This window comes from Trichechus manatus, unplaced genomic scaffold, assembly GCF_000243295.1.
Source record: "Trichechus manatus latirostris isolate Lorelei unplaced genomic scaffold, TriManLat1.0 scaffold00053, whole genome shotgun sequence".
Classification (NCBI taxonomy): Eukaryota; Metazoa; Chordata; class Mammalia; order Sirenia; family Trichechidae; genus Trichechus; species Trichechus manatus.
The window spans coordinates 7,765,201-7,783,609 of record NW_004443989.1 but is presented as its reverse complement, the minus strand read 5'-3'; the positions used below and the strand labels follow the sequence as shown (position 1 = coordinate 7,783,609).

Below are 18,409 nucleotides of genomic sequence, written 5' to 3'. Positions count from 1 at the left end.
CAACTAGATGGTGCCTGGCTACCACCACTGACTGCTCTGACAGGGATCACAACAGAGGGTCCCAGACAGAGCCGGAGAAAAATGTGAACAAAATTCTAACTCACAAAAAAAAGGACCAGACTTACTGGCCTGACAGAGACTGGAGAAACCCCGAGAGTATGGCCCCTGGACACCCTTTTAGCTCAGTAATGAAGTCTCTTCCAAGGTTTTCACCCTTCAGCCAAAGATTAGACAGGCCCATAAAACAAAACGAGACTAATGGGGCACAACAGTCCAGGGACAAGGACTAGAAGGCAGAAAGGGGCAGGAAAGCTGGTAATAAGGAACCCAAGGTTGAGAAGGGACAGTGTTGACATGTCGTGGGGTTATTAACCATTGTCATAAAACAATATGTGTACTGTTTAACGAGAAACTATTTGTTCTGTAAACCTTCATCTAAAGTACAAAAAAAAAAAAAAGAACTTAAAAAAAATCCACGTAGTAGGCTGAGTCTGTAGACAGATAAACCTAGGTTAAATTCCCTAGAGTTTAAATTCTCTGGAGTCAGAGAAACCTGGGCTAACTTCCCAGCTAGGTCGTGTACTAGCTGTGTGCTCTTAAGGGTCATACTCAACCTCTTTCAGGCCTCAGTTCCTCATCCGCAAAATGGGCTGTGGTGGGAAAGTTAAATATAAAGTGTTCCGCCCAGAGAGGAGAGAGCTTGCATTGCTATGAAGACGGGCTTCTTTCAAGAGCCGGGGGGAGGGCGAGGTGTGGAAGGCAGCCTTCAGCGCACAGACGGGGTCCTAGGGGTGGGGTAGGGTGGGGGGTCAGATTGCACGCCCCACGCCCCGCCGCCCCGACTCACCAGGGCTTCCAACTCTTCCCTCTCCAGCGGCTCGTACTGGTGGCCTGCGCGGGAGAAGGTGAATTTCTGCAGGAACTTGGAGAAGCGTCGCTCCACCATGGTGAGCGGGCGAGGCCCCACGCCTGGCCTCCAGTCTGGCGCCCCTCGGTCCCAGGCGAGGCCGGGGCTGGCTGCGCGCGCCCAAGCCTCCAGGGCCAGGATCGCGTTACCAAGCAGCTGCCTACCTGCCCGCCGCAGGTGAGGCCCCGCCCCCGGGGCGGGGCTGCACGCCAGGCCAAACTTGGAGCACCTGGCCCCGCCCCGGCCCGCGAGCTCTCCAGGGTCTCCCAGGCCCTGGTGGGCAGCGGCCCAGAAAGCCCCAAGGACCCGCAGTGTGTTGGCCAGAGCTCAGGCTGCGTCCAAACAAGCAGAATCATAAGAATCACCTGGGGTGGAGGATAGGTTTTTGGGTGGTAGTGGGGGAGCAAACGCTTGTTTAAAATGCGGATTCCCAGACCTCGTCCTCCCTTGAGTCTTAGGGTCTGGAGCCGGGAAGCTGGGTGTGTAATAAGCGCCCAGGTGGTTCTCCTGTGTGGGCAGCGGTAACGTGATGGAAGCCAGGTGGGTGAGAGCTGAGTCAGACTCCTACCTAAGTTGTGCTGCTCTGGACACACATCACCTCTGTGATCCACGGCTCCCTCCTCCCTAGTTGAGGGAGGAGGAAAAGGCTGACTTCACCTATCACGAAGGCCATTGAACAGATTGTTAAACCAAGGCTCCCTGATCTTAAGAAACCTGCCTAAGGTCCCAAGACCAGAGAGTGCAGAGTCCCAGTCTGCAGGTGAGGACGAAGGGGCCCAGAGCTCATCCAAGATCACACAGAAGCCAAGGGCAGCGGTGGCCCTCACACTCACTTCCCACTCTGGGAATCTCCTTGTGATTGGAAGCAGCTGAGTGAGCACACTTAGGCCAGATGTTACATTTTTTTATTTTGTAGCACTGTGATCAGAAAATGTAGCCTGCACACACAGGTCTGCTGTTTGTCCCTTTCTTAATTTACTGAGACCTTGTGCCTGGTTTGTAGGCAATTCTTACAAACGTTTCAAGGGTTCTAGAAAACTTTGTGCATTCTATTTTGTAAGGGGGTTAAATTAGTTCCGTATCTCTTCGTTCTCTGTTTCTAGTTACATTGTTCATGTCTGTTATGGATTGAATTGTGTCCCCCAAAAAGATATGTTGAAGTCCTAACCCCTGTACCTATGAATGTGACCCTGTTTGGAAATGGGGGTTTTCTTATGTTAATACAGTCACACCAAAGTAGGGAGGGTCCTAAACGTAATCCTTTCCTAGTATGTCTTATAAAGGGGAGAACAGACACGGAGTCAGACACACAGGGGGAGATGCCATGTGAAGATGGAGGCAGATGCATCTACAAGCAGCAAAGGAACCCCAAGGATCACCAGCAGTCTCCAGAAACCAGGAGAGAGGCCCACAGCAGGAATCAACACTGATTTGAACTTTTAGCCTCCAGAACTGTGAGACAATCAATTTCTGTTCTTTTAAGCTGCTCACTTGTGCTTTTGTGTGTTTGTGTGTTGCGGAAGCACTAGGTAACCAAGGCAAAGTCCTTCTTTATTTTTTACTGTGAACTTGACCTGGCACAGGATAATGAAGAGTTAAAACTTTCCACTCAGATTGCTTTCCTGTCCACATTTTCCTTGTATGTCTGAATTTTCGTTTTTTGTATTATGCGGCTGGGTGGTTAATAATGATTTTAACCTGTTGATTATAGCTTTTGTAATTGTTCAGCAGCATCTCTACCCCCTTAAATTGTGTTTCATGAAGTCCGTTTGAAGAGTTCACATGGCCACTGCTGCTTCCTGTGGCTCCAGTCTGTGTGGTCGACGCCTGATATCTTCTTTTTAGCTATCCTGGTTCATTTCCAACAAAGACAGTAAGGTCTTCGAGAGCAAGAAGCGTGTGTGTTTCATCACTGTGTGCCCACTGCAGTCTATCACTGTGCCTCAGTCACAGCAAATGCTCAGCCATACTTACTGGATAAGTCTCCCTCGTAAACAGCACAGCACTGGAATTTTAAAAAATCTAATTTGAGATTATTTGCTCCATGATAGGACATTTACTGTTTACATCATTAGCGTTGTTACCATTAGACTGACGTCTGTCTTCCTCTTTCATGTTTTATTTCTGTGTTTTTTTGAGGCAAACACTCTGCTATTTGTTGTCATCTTTGACTTTGATTTTGGAATAAACATTCCACTTAAAATTCTATCAGGAGTTGTCTGAAAGCCTTTCAGAAATAGAGACAAATATTTATACAGTCTCTTGAGTTCCTTTTACAGGTTAAAAGGAATTTTGTTTCTCATCTTCATTTTTGATTTTCTATCTTTGGCTACCTTTTGCTGTACATTCTTAGTAATATAATCTAATTGCACAAATCCTTAATTTTTCAGTCTTTTTTTTTTGGGGGGGGGGGTTGTGCATCCTCCATTTTTACCCCCAGCAATTACTGCTGCTGTTTATATTTGTTTTCCAAATCCTTTCTTAGCTCCATAACCTTGGTTGGGTTTCAAGGTCATTACCACTGTTTACAAGATTTTTCCTCCAAGAATTTTTCTTCTGTCTTCAGCCTGCAGAATTCTAGAGTTTGCTCTCAAAGAATCTCTTCGCACAAGACAACTGGCTGAAAAACTCTCTAAGGCTTACAGCTCTAAGGAAGACCGACATACACTGGACAGCATTGAAAGTCAAGGGTGAAACCAGCCAAAGGCTTCAGTCATTCTTGAAATATCTGCTCTGGGCACATTGTACAAGGAGCTCCCTGCCCTCCCCCGCCCATTCCCTCTCCATATGAAAGTGATGTCATTTCATCACCCATCAATTATCCCTGAACAATGCACGCTGTTTGGAAGCCTCGATACAATCTCCAGGCACCTGGAATTTACTTGGTAACAAACCTCACTCACAAGTTATAGAGCTGGCATTCATTGGAAGGAATCCTTTGCAGAAAGGGTATACTGTATTCTCAACAATTTAAATTTTAAGGAATGGGTTTGAAGACATGGCTCCTCATGCAGACTCTCAAATATTTTTATGTTTTTCTTTTTTTCTGGCCGTGCACGCTAGCAATTAGTATAATTTTACAGATGAAGAAATCGGGGCACCAAGAGATGAAGCCACTTGCATTTGTCCAGTCCACAATATTTTTTAAGCACCTGCCATGTGCCAGGCACTGTTACAGGCACTGGGATATGGCCGTGCCCACGACAGAATCTATCCCTGCTCTCTTGTGTCTTATCTTTGAGCGGACGAGGTACACTGCACACAAATCAATGTATATACTGCAAGGCCAGGTAGTGAGCCATGCTATGGAGAAAAGTGAACAGGACGGAGACTGCAGAGGTAGGGAATGTCGGTGGAGTAGTCAGGAGAGGGAGCATTTGCTCATGTCAGACTTCCACTGTGGCTTCTTCCATAGTCCTTGTTGGCTAAACCTTAGGCAAACATTTGCTGAGCACTTCCTCCATGCTGCGGGCGTGGCTGGCCTTGCAAGGGGCTTAGACCTCCCAGGAGTTACTAGGCACAGGCCTGTGAGACGTAACCCAGGTGCCCAAGGAGTGTGTGTTAAAAAACAAACAACAACCACAAAGAAAAGTTGCCATTGAGTTGATTCTGACTCATGGTGACCTCGTGCATTACCGAGTAGAACTGCTCCATAGGGTGTTCTTGGCTGTAATCTTTACGGAAGCCAATTGCTAGGCCTTTCTTCTGTGGTGCCACTGGGTGGGTTCAAACTGCCAACCTTTAGATTAGTGTTGTTATTAGGTGCTGTTAAGTCAATTTTCAACTCATAGAGACTCCATGTAATGGAGTAGAACTGCCCCCATAGTGTTTTCTAGGCTGTAATCTTTGCAAGAGCAGATCGCCAGGTCTTTCTCCCGTGGAGTGGCTGGGTGGGTTTGATTAGATTAGTAGCCAAGAACAAATTGCTTGCACCACCCAGGAACCTTGAGTGTGTGTTGGGACCTGCTACATCCCGAGAGGTAAACACATGGATGGATGCTACCCCTCCCTCCTCCAACACCGTTAGCAGACATGGCTATTTGATTCTGGGGTGACATTTTCCCCTCAGCTGGGGCAGGCCTGGGAGTCCTCCTCACACTTGGAGTGGCCACCAGCTATTGTTTAGACTTGGTGCTTGAACAAACCTACTCACCAACGGGCTTTCAGAACAGGAGCAAATGACCTTGGGCAGAGGAAGTCATGGATCCTTCTAGAGGGTGGTGGTATGGATGAAGGAAAAGATCTCCACGGGTGGAGAGAAGAGTGGGCTTGGGGTACAGAGAGAACAGACTCAGGCAGAGGAAAGCTGGCCTCAGGATTCCCAAACTTCTCTACAGTCTCTTCTCATGACTCCTCCCCAACCCAAGGGACTGCTGGGCTCACTAAACCAATGACATTTGGTAAATGTCAATTGACTCCCTTTTAAAATTTATTCTCAGTTTTAAAATTCAAAGGCATCCAATCCTGTCACTCAGAGTCAAGAGAATTCCAGCCCAAAGCAAAGGGGCCTAAGGCTTTCCATTACACTCTGCAGCCCATGCTCCTCACGGCAACACTGGAGGTAACTAACCATCCTGTGGGCAAACAGTTAAGCACTTGGCTACTAACCAAAAGACTGGCAGTTCAAACTCACCCAGAGGCACCTCAGAAGAAACGCCTGGTGATCTACTGCCCCAAAACCAGCCAAAGAAAACCCCATGGAACGTAGTTCTACTCTGCACTCATGGGGTTGCCATGAGTCAGAGTCAACTCGACAGTGACTTGTTTGATTTTGGTTTTTGGTCCCAGTTTTAGCACTGGCAGTCCCAGTTCCTGGGAAGTCCCCCAGACGACACAAGGTTAGCCACCCCCCTTCCTCCCACCCCCAGCATTGTTCTGAGGCTCACACCTGCTCATGTCACCCCCTTGCTTACACCTCCCACTGCAGGTTAAAGTCCAGAATCCTTCACATGCCACACCAGGGTCACCAAGCCTGGCCACTACCTCTCACCCCATCTCTCCACTCTAGCCTTTCCAAACTCTCTTCCCTTCTCAAAGGCCCCTGGTGTGCCTCTCCCCTCCAACTTTGCTTGAACTGCTCCCTCTGCCTGGAACACTCCTCAGGGGCACTCTAGCCCAAACTCTCACTAGGCTAACTCCCCCTTGACCTTCAGGTTTATAGGAGTCCCGGGGTGGGGGGCGAATGGTTAATGTGCTCTGCTGCTGACCAGTTGGAGGTTCAAGTCCACCCAGAGGTGCTTGGAAGAAAGGCCTGGTGATCTTCTTCTAAAAAATCAGCCATTGAAAACACTGTGGAGCACAGTTCTACTCTGAGACACATGGGGTCACCATGAGTTGACATTGACTCGACGGCAACTGGTTTTCATCCTTTGGTTAAAGGAGAGGACCTAGGAGGGACCTCCTGATTCCTGGGCCAAGTGAGAGGCCCTCATGGGGGATCCCTCAGCCCTGTGGTTTCCACAAATTCACAGCACTTTATTATACTCCAGAGTGTAAAAGAAGGCACTGAGTGGGAGCAACCCATCCATCAACTGATGAATGGATTAACAAACTGTGCCCGAGCCATGCAATGGGATATTACCCAGCCATAGAAAGGAACAAAGCACTGCTGCATGCTGCAGCATAGGTGAACCTTGAAAACAATGCTGAGTGGAAGAAGCCAGGCACAAAGGACCACTTTATTGTATGATCCCGTCTACGTGAGATGTCCAGAATAGGCTAATCCACAGAGTCAGAAAGCAGACTGGGGGTTGTCAGGGGCAGAGGAAGGAGGAAACGGGGACGTATGGAGTTTCTTTTGGGGTGATAGAAATGTCCTGGAATTAGAGAGTGGTGAAGGTTGTACAATCTTGTGAAAATACTAAAAAATCACTGAAAAGCACACTTTAAATTGGTTTAAATGGTGAATTTGATGTTATATGAATTTTATCTTAATTAAAAAATTAACGTAAAAAAGTAGGCACTGAATAAAAATCTGTTGAGTGGAGAATGAATGAATGGATATTTTAGTCAAACTGGAAAGCCTGATCAGAAGTTAAAGGCAGGATTCCTGTTGGGGCCTTTTGATATAATGAAAAGAGTTCAAAGTCCCAGTTATTCCCTTTGATATCTCCTATAGGCCCAGAGCTCCCAAGGCCTGGAGTGGGGGGGGGGGGCAGTGGTTAAACCCAAGCCAAAAATCCGTTGCCATTGAGACAATTCTGACTCATGGCAACCCTATGTGTTACAGAGTAGAACTGCTCTATAGATGTAATCTTTACAGAAACAGATCACCAGGCCTTTCTTCTGCAGCACCACTGGGTGGGTTCAAGCAGCCAACCTTTAGGTTAGTAGTTGAGCACAAACTGTTTGTGCCACCCGGAGTGATTGTTGTGGTTAGGTGCCATCAAGTTGATTCTGACTCACAGCGACTGCATATGACAGGGTAGAACTGCCCCATAGTTAGTTCTCAGTAAAGTAGTTGTCTGTTGGGGAAGAGGAACCCAGACAGGGGTCTGTGGCCTGAACTTCTCTCCCCTGGTTTGGGGCATCTTGTCTCCTGGACTACATTCCCTGGCGCTGAGGAATTCAGAGGGACTTGGGATCCCCTCCAAGCAAGGAAATGTTCTCCCTGTTTCCACTCTGGCTGCCCTGCAGTCAGTGGCTCTTCGGTAAACAGTCAGAGTGACCCTGCTGAAAATCAGCGCCGTCCCTCCCAGCGTAAAGCCCTCTGATGGCTTCCTACACCGGACACCCGGATGCTGCTGACTCATCCCCTCGGCACTCTAAGGAAGGCTGTAACACCTGCAACTCTCTGCTGGGGGGATTTGATTTTGACACCATAGACCAAAAGGATTGAAAGTTAATGCCCCAGATGCATCCCACAATGAATGACTCACCAGAGTTGGTGGATAAATACCCCAGCTCCCTCCCCTTTGGTGGGGAAAATCTGAGGCTTGTTCTGAAGTCTCCCAGGATTCCCCCAAAGTTGCCTTCAGAAGTATCAGATTAATGTACCCTTTATGGGCACCTTCCCTTCCTTGTCCCAGTTCCTTACTTCCCTACCACAGTATCCTGGGATTATTGTTGTTAACTGCCATCAAGTTGGCCCCCGACTCATGACGACCCCGTAATGGAAAGAAATGCCGCCCAGTCCTGCTCCATGCCCATGATCAGTTGCGGATCAGACTGTTGTGGTCCATAAGTTTTCACTGGCTGATTTTCAGAAGTAGATCACCAGGCATTTCTTCCTAGTCTATCTCAGTCTGGAAGCTCCGCTGAAACTTGTTCAGCTTCATAGCAACACAGAAACCTCCACTGACAGACAGGTGGTTGCTGTGCATGAAGTACATTGGCCAGGAATCAAACCCAAGTCTCCTGCATGGAAGGTAAGAATTCTACCACTGAAATCACCCAAATAAACTACTTGTGCTCGAATCCTTCTCTCAGGGTCTGCTTCTTGTGGAACCCAAGCCAGGACACTTGCCATTGCGCTGGCAGTAACATCAGACTCCATATACTGCGCACAGGCCCCTTGTGATCTGGCTCATCTGTCAATCCCACCCTTCCTGCCCCAGACCCTGCCTCCTTGCGTTTGTCACACACGGATCTAAGTCCTGCCTCCAAATCGTTATAGCTCACAGGTCCCTCTGCCTGGCAAGCTCTCCCCCAGCTTTTCTTACAGCCTACCTTTCTTCTATTCAGGTCTTAGCTAAAGTGTCCCCTCCCCAAAGGAACCTTCCCTGAGCACCTCAACTAAAGCGCATCTTCATGCCACCCTGCTGATAATTCACTCAGCCACATGCACTAACTCTGTGTACTTTGCTGTATGTAAGCTTTGCTTCAACACAAATTTCCATGGAGAAAAAGCAGGTAAACGTTTAATGAAAAACAGGTAAAAGCTTAATGGGCTGTGAAGTGTCTCCTCATAAGATACTTATTAATTACAAAGGGAAAAACAGTCACTGTACAGTGGAGAAACCTGGCAGACTTAACCAGGTGATCCAAGTTAACATCACCAAAAAAGAAAAACAACAAATCAACCAGTTGCCATGGAGTTGACTCTGACTCATGGTGACCCCATGTGTGCAGGGTAGAACTGTGCTCCACAGGATTTTCAGTGGCTGTGACCTTTCCGAAGTAGATGGTCAGGCCTCTTTTCCGAGGCACCTCTGGTTGGGTTCGAGCCTCTAACCTTTTGGTTATAGTCGAGCGCTTAAACATTTATGCCACCCAGAGACTAGCATCACCAAGGATGGGACAAGTTGACATCAGGTGCCACTGATAGGATGCACTGAGAAGAACCCAGCCTCACTTTGAGGTGTTCCTGTCAAAATGCTTACCCTTAATCTGGTCAGGAGGAAACATCGCACCCAAATCGAAAAGCATTCTACAAAGTAACTGGCTATACTCTTCAGAAATGTCAATGTCAGGAAAGACAAGGAACGGCCAAGAAATGTTCCAGATTCAGTGAAACATGTGATCCTGGATCAGATCCTGGGGAAAATGTCTTTACCTTTTGCTATGAAGGACATTAGCAGAACAACTGGTGAAAGTTGAATAAGGTCTGTAGATAACAGTATTCCACCAGTGTTAACTTCCAGATTTTGATAACCGTACTCTAGTTATGTAAGAGAATGTCCACGGTTTTTGGAAATGTACCCTGGAGTTTTGAGGAGTAAAGACTGCAACTTTAAAAGAAATAATAATTACACACATATCCACAGGGAGAGAGAGAGAGGGAGAGAACGTGGACTTAAGAGAATCTGGTGAAGGACATATGCAAATTCTTTGTACTATGTTTGCAAATTTTCTGTAAGGCTGAAATTCTTTTGTAATAAAAAGTTAAGAAGATCTTGCAGCCATGGAGGGTGGAAGAACCCCTGAAATTATTGCCCTGAGATAATCTTTAAACCTTAAACCAAAAATATCCCTTGAAGTCTTCTTAAAACCAAATAATAGTTTAGCTTAACTAGTAAAAAAAAGGTCTGCCTTGAGCATTATGCTCTTTGAGAACTATCTATATGGGATCAAATTGACAACAGCACCTGGAAAGATTAGATAGGAACCTTAGGCGGCAGTGAGTTTATGTTAATAGGGGAGGGACAACTCAGAAAAAGAGGGTGAGTATGGCTGCATAACTGGAAGAATGTAATCAATGTCACTAAATTGTACGTGTAGAAACTGTTGAATGGGTGTATATTTTGCTTTGTATGGAGCCCTTGTGGAGCAGTGGTTAAGAGCTCAGCTGCTAACCAAAAGGTCGGCCGTTTGAATCCACTAGCTGCTCCTCGGAAACCCTATGGGGCAGTTCTACTATGTCCTATAGGTTGCTACGAGTCGGCATCCGTTCAACTGCAACTTTTTGTTGTTGTGTATATTCTCAACAACAACAAAATAAAATAAAAAAGTTAAATAGCACCCCCACATGGACAGGTCTCAAGTGCACCTTGCTGACTAAATAAAGGCCAGTCTCAAAAGGTCACATAGTGTATGGTTCCACTTATACACTATTCTCAAAATGACAAAATTTTAGGGATAGAGAACAGGTTAATGGTTCCAAGGGGTTAGGAATGGTGTAGGGGAGGGGCGAATGTGAAGATAAAGTAGGGAGGTCTTTGTGGTGGTGGACCAGATCTGTATCTTGATGTTGGTGGTTACATAAATCTACACTTGTGATAAAATAACACAGAACCAGACACACATGTTTGTACAATATCTATTTCCTGGTTTTAACATTGTACTATAGGTATATAAGATGTAGCCATTGGGGGGAACAGGGTGAAGGGTACACAGGCTCTCTCTGAATCTGTCATTTCAAAATTATGTCTGCAACTTCCTATGAATCTATCCACAGTTTTGTCAATGATTTCATTCTACTTTGATCAACAGTGGAAGCTGCCGTCAGGAAATCAAATGACGTATCGCATTGGGCAAATCTGCTGCAAAAGGCCTCTTTGAAGTTTTAAAAAGCAAAATGTCACTTTGATGACTAAGGTGCACCTGACCCAAGCCATGATCTTTTCAATTGCCTCATATGTATGCAGAAGCTGGACAATGAAAAAGGAAGAAAGAAGGAATTGATGCATTCTAACTGTGGTGTTGGCAAAGAATATTGAATATACTGTGCACTGCCAGAAGAATGAACAAATCAGTCTTAGAAGTAATACAACCAGAATGTTTCTTGGAAGCAAGGATGGCAAGACTTCGACTTACTTACTTTGGACATGTCATTAGGAAAGATCGATCACTAGAAAAGAACATCAGGTAAAGTAGAGGGTCAGAGAAAATGAGGGGAACCCTCATTAGATGGATCAACACAGTGGCCGCTACAATGGACTCAAACATACCAATATCATGAAGATGGAGCAAGACTGGGCAACATTTCGTTCTGTATACAGAATGTTGCCATGAATTGGAGCTGACTCAGTGGCAACTAACAACACGAATCTGTCATTACTTCAAAGTGAAAGGTTAAAAATGAAAATGCAATAACACCCACTTTTGTCACCTGTGTTCCTTCGCCTACTTTATTTTCCTCCATTGCTCTTCCACTCACTGCCTTTATCTGTTTCTGTTCTCTGTCTGTCTCCCCCACAGGGCTGCCAGTTCCACGAAGTCAAGGAGGGCCTTGTCTGTTGCGTTTCCTGCTTTATTCCCAGCTCCTAGCAGAGTGTGTGGCACATAGCGTTGTTGTTAGCTGCTGTCGAGTCGATTCCAACTCATTGCGACCCCAGTTGTGCAGAGTAGAACTGCTCCATAGGGTTTTCAAGGCTGTGACCTTTCTGAAATAGATTGCCAAGCCTGTCTTGCGAGGTACCTCTGGGTGGGTTTTAACTGCCAACCTTTCAGCTAGCAGTCGAGTGCTTAACCATTGGTACCAATAGTAGGTGCTTAAATTTTTATTCAATTGATAAATGAATAAGAGCCATGGCCAGAGGCCACAGAGAGCCTTGTCCACAGTGAAAGTGGGGGGCGGCACAAGCCCCAGGGATGAGAACCATGTTCAAGCACCAGGAGGCCCCTCCTGGGAGTCTAGGGCACCCCAGGGCAGTGGGGCTGGATCTGCTGGTGCACATGGAAACAGAGACTGTGTGAGGATCCTGGAGGTGCTGTAAGAATAGACTATAAACTGGGTGGCTTAAAACAACAGAAACTTATTTTCTCACAGTTCTAGAGGCTAAAAGTCTGAAATCAAGGTACTCTCTTGGAAGGTCCTAGGGGAAGATCCTTCCTTGCGTCTTCCAGCTTCTGGTGGTTGCCGGCAATCCCTGGCATTCCTTGGCTTGCAGCTGCATCTTTCCAATCTCTGCCTCTGTCATCACATGGCCTTCTCCTCTGTGTGTCCAGTCTCTGTGCCCAGATGCCCCTCATCTTATAAGGGCACCAGTCATTGTATTAGGGCCACCTTCATGACCTTACCTTAGTTCCCTGGGTTTTTACTCAACTACTAACCTAAAGGTTGGCAGTTCAAATCCACTCAGTGATGCCACAGAGGAAAGGCCTGAAGATCTGCTTCTGTAAAGATTACAGCCGAGAAAACCCTATGAAGCAGTTCTACTCTGTAACACATGGGGTTGCATGAGTCAGAACTGACCCGACAGCAACAAGTTTGGTTGTTGTTGTTGTTTTTAATGACCTCATCTTAGCCTGATGACATCTGCACGAACCCTATTTCTGAATAAGGCCCCCTTCACAGGCACCAGGTGGTTAGGACTTGAACACATCTTGGGGGACACAATTCAACCCAAAGCAGTGGACGTTCTCCTTTCTTGGGGCCTCACTGTCATTTTTATCAGCCAGCCTGGACACAAACAGACTTGTGATAAATACCTGGGCAGAGCACGGGGTGGGCGCTGCTAACTCGTTTTACCAGTAGGAAGCTGATTCGCTTATTCAACAAATACTTATTGAGAGCCTGCAAAGAGTGGAGTTGACTTCCGTAAAGAGATGAGGGTGTTTGTGGCAGGGCAATAAAAATAACACTGAGCAGGTATTGCTAACGGGGGCCAGGCTCTGTCCTCAGATTTGGACAGTCTTTTAACCCTCATTACAAATACCCTCTTTGTTATCAGCATCCCATTTTACACATGAGGAAACTGTCACAGACGTGTGGTGTTCCACCCAGATCCCCTTGCATCCCTTTTTACCATTTGTGTGCTCCCCCTACCACCTCAGTGCTGGTGGCACCCACTTCTAACACCCAGCACTTTCAGATCTTTGGAGGCCAGACCTCAGCTCCTGGGGCTGCTTTGCTTGGAAGTGTAGAGACCAGCTGTGCCTGGATATGTACTTATTCTTGTTATGGGCTGAAATGTGTCCCCCAGAAAGAGATGCTGAGGTCCTAATCTGACCTTGTTTGGAAATAGGGTCTTTGAAGGTATCGGTTAACATGACGTCATACTGGAGGAGGGTGAGTCCTCATCCAGTCTGAGTGGTGTCCTCACAAAGAGAAGAAGAAACACAGAGAGACGGGAAGGATGACAGTCATGTGAAGATGCATCTATAAGCCAAGGAACGCCTGGGTCACCAGAAGCTGGGAGAGATAAGGAAGGATCTTCTCTAGGGGGTCAAAGGGACCATGGCCTAGCCAACACACTGACTTCGAGCCTCCAGTACTGGAAGACAATAGATTTCTGTCATTTTAAGCCACCCAGTTTGTGGTACTTTGTTACAGTGGCCCTAGGATGATCATACGCCCCCAGAGCATCCCATGGCCAGTGACCATAAGTACAGGCAGGAAGCCCAGCTCCTAGGCTCCGGCTGGGACAACGCAGAGCTATACCTCGCCCCAGGACTTGGCCTGCAATTGCATCCTTCCCTGTCCTATTCCTCCACTCCCTGACCAGTTTCTTCTGGGAGCACGTCCTTAATAAATCACCTCACCTGAATCTTTATCACAGGCTGTGCTTCCAGAAAACCAGACCTGAGGTGCAAGGAGGTTAAGTAACTGCCCAAAGCCACATAGCTAAGAGAACTGGGAAGGCTAGAATTCCAGTCCCCAGAGTCTGAGGCCAGGACCTGTGCTCCCAACCATCATGAGACATGGGCTTCAGGGAGAGCCTCATTCGTCTGTTCATTCGTTCACTCATTCATTCATTCACAAACATGCTTTAACCATCCCCTACTCCTGGTAATCAACTTCCAAAAATGAGCCAATGAAAACTTCATGGACAGCAAAATCATAGAGATGGTGTAGAAGAAGGTGATGTTTCTTTCTGTTTTACGTAAGGTCGTCGTGAGTCAGACCTGACTCGATGGCAATTAACAACTGCAGGCACAGAGCCGGGCTCGGGGGGACCGGGAGGAATATGATTCTTAGGTCCCTCCTCAGAAGCGCTCAGCCCGTTTAGGAAGGCAGACTCAACCTCATTCGTTAGCTCATTCACTGATTCAACAATCACTTGTTAAGTATCGACTGTGCACCTGCATCATGCTGGATGTTGGGGAGACAGATGGCTTAGACAGGTCCCTGCTTTCCGAGAACTCAGAGCGAAGGATAAATAGTAGGAGACAAGAGAACAATGTGGGTGTGTCACAATGTGCACAGGGCCCAGTGGAGACACATGGGGGAAGTGTCAGCAGGTGACTTCCGAGCAGGTGACACGGTATCAGGTTAGAGGATACAGAGGGGCCCAGGTGCAGCCAGGGGTGTGGGCCCAGGAGTGGGGCCATTGCACAACATCTGTGGCTCCTGGCAAGGACAGGAAACCCTGGTAAGCATGCTCTTGCCCCAGCTCAGAAGGAAATGCTTCAGGGGGTGGGCTCTCTGCCCATCCTCAGACAAGTGTCTGGCACCACACCCTCCTGTGGGAAACCCTTCAGTGTGGGCTGAGTGCCTAGGCCCTGGGTGAGCCCTGCCTCCACTCCTTTGGGACCTTGGGCCACCTTTCCTACCCTCTGAGCCTCGGTCTTGCTCATCTCTAAAATAAGAACAATTACATATACCTTATAGGTGACCGTGCAGATTTGTTGAGCACTACCTGGCCCTGAGTAAGCCCTTGATAAAATCCAGCAGGGCCACCAGGTATGACTGGGCAGCTGGGGTGGAACGCTAGGGGGCGCCATTCACATCATGGTAGATTCACATAGTGATTATGACAATCTTCTCGTTGATGGCAGAGAGGGTCTTGCAGATAAGGTGTCCTTTTCTAATCCACACAAAGGCACCAGATGGGTTACCGGGGGGCTCAATATGGTAGCCGTTACTGCTCAGAAGGGCCTTGCTGCTGGAACCTGCCTTTGGGAAGGTCCTTGGTGCCCATGAATGGGCCCCACAGCTGAGAGCAGCTCGTTGAAGCCCAGAAGCTTCAGCCTCTTTGGGGCCAAGTTGGGCACTGGCATGAACACCAGATGGGGTGAGGGGGAAGGATTTCAGTAGACAGAATAATTGGCGTGGGCATTTAGGGAAATAAATCCACCTGGGTGAATCCTTACTCTACTACTGACTTCTCCAAGTTCCTGGCAAATAGTTCCACGCTCTGAGCCTTGTTTCTTAAAAGTCAGAACAGAAGGATAATAATGTCCACCCCCATGGGCTGTTAAGGACTAAGACTATATTAAATGGAGTGATGGGAAAACATCCAGTACAATGCCTGCTCAAGATTCTGAATCTGAACGCTGAGCTGGGATGTCCAGCCCCACGCTCTTCATCTATGAAAGTTTATCATTTCAAGTTTATTTTTACCAGTCTCTATACCTTTTAGGGGAGCCCTGGTGGCGCAGTGGTTAAAAGCTACAGCTGCTAACCAAAAGGTTGGCAGTTCAAATCCAGCCACTCCTTGGAAGCCCTATGGGGCAGTCCTTAGGGTTGCAATGAGTTGGAATCAACTCAATGGCAACTTTTTTTCGATAACTTTTTAATGTTTTGTAATCCCAAAATATAATTCTATCCATTCTTCAAGGCCTGGTTGGCATGATGGGATATGATAACTTCAAAAACGAAAGCTTTTGTCTTGATGAACTGTGTGCTTCTTTCTATCAAACTTTTTGTCTCAGCTGCCAGGAAACTTGGTGCTCTGTTTAGCATTAGGTCAATGCTAAGATTCACCTGGCTCTGTCAGTTAGAAACCTCCTGGTTGCAAGCAACAGAAACCGATTCTGGTTGTGGTAAGCAAGAAGAGAATTTAGTGGAAGGATATCAGGGACTCACAGAATTGAGGGGAGAAGGGCAGAGGTTCCGGTTTTGGAAAATGGGAGACACATAGGAACTTGAGATGGGGCTGTCTAAAAGGCAGGAAGCACAACCATCATCTCCATGTGGGGAACCATCTTGCCGGGACCAGCCTGCTATGCCAGGGGCAGGGAGAAAGGTCTGTCCTTTCAACTACCCTAGTGGGAAGTGAGAAAACCCTGGTAGCATAGTGGTTAAGAGCTACAGCTGCTAACCAAAAGGTCAGTGGTTTGAATCCACCAGGCTCTCCTTGGAAACCCTATGCGGCAGTTCTACTTTGCCCTATGGGGTCTCTATGAGTTGGAACTGACTCAACGGCAATGGGCTATTCTAGACTTGTCTTGTACATTTCCAGCCCTGGAATCAGCTATTTCTCTAAGAAACCCTGGTTTTGTTTTGTTTTAGTAGGAAATGGCATTTCAAGACCACTACTTGTGTGACCACTGATTCTAGAACTTTCCAGTGGACAGCACAAGTGTGTGTATATATATATTTATATGTATGTATGTGGAGCCCTGGTGGTACAATGTTTAAGTGTTTGGCTTCTAACCAAAAGGTTGGCAGCTCAAATCCACCAGCCACTCCTTGGAAACCCTATGGGGCAGTTCTACTCTGTCCTATACGGTCACCATGACTCGAAATCAACTTGACATCAACAAGTTTTGTTTATGTATGTATGTATATGTATAAATATAAAATAAAATGCTTCATGAGCTCATACTGTAGTGCTCTAAAAAGTCTGCAATTGAATTGGTCTCACTCTATAACTTCTTACCCTGCTAAGACTGACTGACATCACTACTCTCTCCAAAGTGTAAATCCTCATGTGTTTCCTTTGTTACAGCAGATGACAACTGACAATCATGGGCACTTCCCTCTTCTCCCACATTCATGGAAGGAAAGGAAACAACCATTCTGCTAGATTTCTCATTTAAACGGAGCATTAGAGTCTGGGTCTTATTTAAACGAACACTATGAAATTTCTATTTCCCAAGCCTTGGGGGCAATCAAAACTCGGCCAATTGTTGCTCCAGTGTTTGCTCAGAACCCCGCCCCAGCCTCCTGGGCCTTCTCCCTTCCAGGGGTGCAGGGAACCCTACATTCCTTGACCACTCTTGCCTTCTGCCTCCTTGCTGGGCCCTTGGAGAGGAGAACCTTCCTGAGGTCCCCAGAGGCACTGCAGGTCTTCCCGCACGGCAGGGCCCCCTTCCTGTACCCTCTCTGGGACTTGAGAAGTAGATTCCTGCAGACTGCCCCAGGGGCATTTAGAGGGCTTCACCTGGGCATTTGGGAGTTCATTCCTCACCTGTTGTGAGCTGCCACCTTGTCCAACTCATTGCTGTGCAGCCTCCCCCTCCTTGGGGGAAGGACCCTGCTCCTTCCAGCAGCCCCCAAGCCTGGGCATCCTTGACCCCTCTGGAATCCTTCACTCACAGAAGCTGCAAGGGCAGCTCCCAAAGCCCCTTCCCATGTTCTCCCAGGAGGCCCCCTGCTCCCTCCCTGGTGATGTGTCTTGCTCTCACTCCTAGGTCCTTTGATGGCACATAGAATGGGCACCTACCTTGACCCTGTTGTGGGCACCCCTCTTTGGGAAAGCACAGCTAGTCCTTACATAACCCTGGTTACGCAGCAGGCCTGGTTCTCAGCCCTTTATATATTGGTCTTAGTTACTCAGTGCTGTTGTAACCAAAAAAAAGCACGAGTGGGTGGCTTTAAAGAACAGGAATTTATTTTTTCACAATTCTGGAGGCCTAAAGTCCAAATCAGGGTCTTTGCTGTGTCGATTCCTTCTGTGGGCCTTTCTCCTAGTTTCTGGTGTCTGCTGGCTATCCTTCTCACTCCTTTGCTTGTAGATGGGTCCTCACATGGTGTCTGTCTTCCCCCGTGTGTGTCTGCATCTATTCTGCTCTTTTTATTAGACACACTCAGAAGTGATTAAGTTTAGGACCCACCCTACTCTGGAATGACCTCTAACATAGCAAAAGAAAATCCCTACTTCCAAATAGGGTCACATTCACAGGTACAGGGATTAGGAATTTCACATATATCTTGCGGGACACAATTCAACCCATAACAACATCATAACTGGTTTAGTCCTCACCGTCACCCTATAGTGAGGCAGGTATGATCACTATACTCATTTCATGAGTGAGAAAACTTGGGCCCAGGCATTATGTAGACAGTAAGAGGTAGATCCAGGCCTCACTCACAGACTGTCTGGCTCCACCGTCGGAGCTTCTAAACGGCAGACAATACTGTTTGAGGGAAGGAGCCAGAATCTGCATAATCAATAAATGGACTAGGTGCAAGAACTGAATCTTCTTCTTGTACAGTCTGTCTATCCCTGTTGT

General features: G+C 47.2%; 1 protein-coding gene across 1 annotated transcript in view; it reads right to left on the bottom strand.

Annotated features, from left to right (window-relative positions):
• Nucleotides 1–18,409, bottom strand: part of ATP2C2 (ATPase secretory pathway Ca2+ transporting 2) — a 130,464-nt gene that overhangs the window by 99,099 nt on the left and 12,956 nt on the right. Inside the window, exon 2 of the mRNA XM_012555924.2 lies at nt 848–1,180. Within this exon, the coding sequence (XP_012411378.1) occupies nt 848–1,180 (333 nt within the window). The remainder of the gene's footprint in view (nt 1–847; nt 1,181–18,409) is intronic.